We start from the raw sequence: 4,211 nt of genomic DNA on the forward strand, positions 1-4,211 counted from the left end.
AATGTGTTTGCTACCGGCGAGAACGAGGAATCTTTCATTGTTTAACTTTGAACACTGACTTATAATAAAACTGAAATAAAGTACAGTTATTCTAGTTAATGTTGTTTAGTTCAGTGAAATGTTTGAGTTCATTAATAAAACAATAATAATACTTTTTCATAAGGTTTTTCAGGCCTTATTCAGTGTTGGAATTTTTTCCCCTTTTTTCTTATAATAGTTTTGATTTATGAAATGAGTGAAAAAAAGAGCATCAGAATAAGCATTTTTTTAGTACACTTAGCTTGATTTATAAAAGCAAAAACTGCAATAATGTTTCTTATTCTTACTAGGAAGACTTACTATTATGGTGAAGATATCAAACTGGTGTTCATGTTGTGAGAAAGTTGAGGTCTAAACTGAAGAGATTACCGAAATGAAGCCTTGAATTAAAAGATTTTACAGGTATGTACTGTATATGTTAAAAACCCACATGCAGACTTATTTTTCAGCATATTTATATTTATTTTAGAGTAATAGTCTTATTTCTATTTTCTTGTAATATTTGTGTTTATATATCTACATATAAAACCTTTTGCATCTATATGTATTTATCATTTTATCTTTCACTCTCTACCTCTCAAAAAACACAATAAGTATAAAAGTTAAAACTATTGTATCCTTAAAGTTTCTTATATTGACTTTTAATTCTAGATATAATGTTGGAACTATAATCCAAGGAAATCTACAAGAGATGTTAGAGTTATGGAAACTATTAAGCACAGTAACTGTGTCAAAACAGGAGTAGTTGGAACATTAGATAAGAAAGGTGAAGACTTCAATAAAAAAGGTGCACATAGTTTAGTCAACAATTGTAAGATGACTTTATCTGGCAGTGCAGTAGCCACATCAAAGAAGAAAGTGAAACAATGCTCTTTATTGGTAAAACAGTTCACCTATGGAAAAAATATTACTGGTGTTGATGATATAGACAAAAATCAATATAGAAAAATGTCAACAAAAAATAATATGCTACTTCACTCTGGAAAAGCTCATTTGCATGATTCAGACTCTTTAGTTAACAAAGATAAGTTCCATTCTTTGAAAAATAATTCAAATATGAAAATAATAAAAAATTTTCTTTTAGTGATGATTTGCAACAGAATGAGAGTCTTGAAGAAAATAAAGGTGAACATAAGTTGGAAAGTGTTTCTCTAGGTGGAGCTTCTGTGAAAAGCAGTGATGTATGTGTAGCTTCAAATGCTTTTTTTTGCCCTAGTGAAGTTGGGTGTTCAAGTAATGAAGAAGTGTTTAAAAAACTACCAGAAACTACCTGTCACTCACAAGTTAAAACAAATTATGTTAACTCTAATTTGGTTGTTAAAAATATCATTGACTCTTATTCAAGTAATGATTTTAATCATGAAATTAATGAAATAAACACAAATGATACTAATGAAATAACTGTTTTAAAGTGTGGAGAAATGTCAGATGAAAACATGTCAAAGAATAAATTGGAAGTTGCAAACAACATTGGTATGGAAATAGTTATTGATGGTGATACCTCTGTAGGAGAAGGTTTGTTAGGTGAATTGATATATGTAAGTAATGATGATAAAATTCACAGTCAGTCTTTTGATATTCCTATTTATAATGTTAAAACTGTGCCTAGCTTAACTAACATTGCCAAAAAGGAAGAAGTCTCTGGGCAAGTAAATGTTTCCTGGGGAAACAAGACTTCATGTTTGGATTCTAGAGAGAAGGAACAAAACTCAATAGATAACTATATCAAAGTAGAGGAAAATGGTGGAAGGCAAAGTTGTACAAAGACTAATCAAAATGAGGAAATGTTCAAGAATATTTTAAAGCAGGTGAGTCAACAACTGAATCAGATGCATCAAGACACTTTGGCAAAATCAAGTAATTCTCAACTTCTGGAAACTCTACCTCAGATCGTCCCCACATCTTCAAAGGAATCAAACTGTGTATTGACTTCTCATACATGTTTATCAAAACCAGGATCAGCTAGTAGTCTGTTAGACCTAGCCAAAAAGTTCAGCTTAAAGGATAATAGAAGTAGGAGATCCAGTTGTATGAGCACTGTATCCTGTTGTAGCCCTAGTATTATTGGTGGATCTTCACAGTGTGCCAATTCTATGAAACAACCACTGAGGTTCGAACCTACTGATTTAGATAAACCATCAATACCAAAGATATTGAACTCACTAAAAACTACAGTTGACATCCCTGAACTACATAGATCACATTCAGATGCACAATCATTCATGTGTAGCGTTGAAAGTGTTCTGCCACATATACCAGTTCATGAAGCAAGGAGGAGGTAGGTCAATATTTTGAAATAAAATAAAATAATGGATACCCTAAAATAATACTATATTTAGTTTTAGCATTCTTGAAGTCCTGTGCTTTTCTCTAAAGTTAGAGAGTGTGGTATGCATAAGTAATGAGATCATAATTAGAAACATGTTAAAAATATCCACATGTCCACTGTTTGTACAGTCACGGACCTATGTGTAGGTGCTCATAGGACAATAATACAATCATTATCAACAAGTACAAAAAAAAGAAGTTATTGATAATGATGTCATTTAAAAAGTGTAAAGTAGATCTGATTATTAATGACATCAGATTCAAAAAGATGCTTTAACATGTAATATAACATTTTTTAGGACAACAGAGGGCTTGTTGGTTCATTGAGACTGTTCCATCCACTAAACTAAATGCAAAAAAAAACAAACTCATAGCCAGTCTTTATCATTTAAATATTTATCAAGCCTTCCTTTAAATTTACTGCATCCACCACATCTGAAGATAACCCATATGAATGTAGGAATTTATTTTATTTTAGGTAGACTATTGAAATGGAATTTATTAAAATGATTTGAATTTAATTTAATTAAAATTGGATTTGAGGCTCTTTTCCAACAATTTAATGTTCTTTTTAAGGTAAGGAGCCCAATACTGAACATAGTAATCCAAATGAAGCCTACACAGTGACATATACAATGAAATTATAACCTCTTTAGAATTATATTCAATATTTTTGTAAATACAGCTTAAATTTTTATTTACCCTACTACTAGTAACAGCATATTGCTTTGGATGGCTTAAGAGATTGATGAACCAAACCACCAAGATTCTTTACTTTTGTAACACTTTTAACTTTATTCTGATCAAAATTGTACTTATAATTCAAATTATGATGACCCTCATGCATTACTTTGTATTTATTATAATTAAAAACTGTCTACTGTTCATTTGCCCAACTAACCAAATCTAAATCCTTTTGTAAAGCAGCAGCATCCTTATCACAACCAGTAATACCCAAGGACTAAATATCATCAGCAAATATAAACAATTTATTGTCATTGATTTAAATCAAAAAGAGCAAAGGTTCTAACACTGAAACAAAAGGTACCCACTTGCGACATTAATCACTTAAATTTAATTATAACAAACCTCTGCATTCTTCCATCCAACCATTTGTTTTTTATCAATTGAGCAAACTTATCCCCAATACCCTTAAAACTATTTCTGTGCTTTGTTTCTACACTACACTTTTCTCTATATCTAATTTTTTCTGCATTTAGTTTATCCTGGTTCTCTAAGACATATTGCAACAGTCAGCACATTAATAAATCTAACCTAACCAGAGATTGACTCCAGAACACCTATTCAGTACTGTGCTTTAAGACCAATGCTCTATCATCTGAGCTACCAGAACTAAGTCAAAGTATGGTTAGCCATTATCTTGAACATGGAAATTATAAGTAATGAACTCTCTTTTTTTTTCTGTTGTTAGAAAATGCATAGATAATACTGGATCTTGAGAAGTGTCTGTTGTAGTTGTTAGAAAATTAGTTAATTGTTTTAACAGAAATGTGAAATTAGTTACCGTATTATTGAGTCATTATTATAATTCAGGCTTTGGAATAAGGAATTTTAAATGTTGGAAAGGCTATCTAAGGACTTCTCTTAAAACATTAAATGAACTACCATATTTTTCTGTATATAAGACTCACCAGTGTATAAGATGCACCCTTATTTTGAAGACAAAGTTTTGGGGAAAAAAAATCTACAGTCGCATTTGAAAGATTTCTATTGAACAAAAATTCAATTTGATACTTTAGAAATTAGTATATATTGTTCTAAACACAAAAGAGCTCAAAACATCAAAATAAGAAAATAACGTAAATCAAAAAAAGGTTTACTGC

The 4,211-nt window shown here is 30.5% G+C and overlaps 1 protein-coding gene across 1 annotated transcript in view; it reads left to right on the forward strand.

Annotated features, from left to right (window-relative positions):
* LOC111087612 overlaps positions 1-4,211 on the forward strand; it is a 6,167-nt gene continuing 1,956 nt past the window's right edge. The window contains exons 1-3 of the mRNA XM_022394847.1: positions 1-80; positions 330-441; positions 691-2,317. Coding sequence (XP_022250555.1) covers positions 1,461-2,317 — 857 coding nt within the window. The 5' untranslated portion in view covers positions 1-80; positions 330-441; positions 691-1,460. The remainder of the gene's footprint in view (positions 81-329; positions 442-690; positions 2,318-4,211) is intronic.

The sequence above is a fragment of the Limulus polyphemus genome, unplaced genomic scaffold (assembly GCF_000517525.1).
Source record: "Limulus polyphemus unplaced genomic scaffold, Limulus_polyphemus-2.1.2 Scaffold2375, whole genome shotgun sequence".
Taxonomy (NCBI): Eukaryota; Metazoa; Arthropoda; class Merostomata; order Xiphosura; family Limulidae; genus Limulus; species Limulus polyphemus.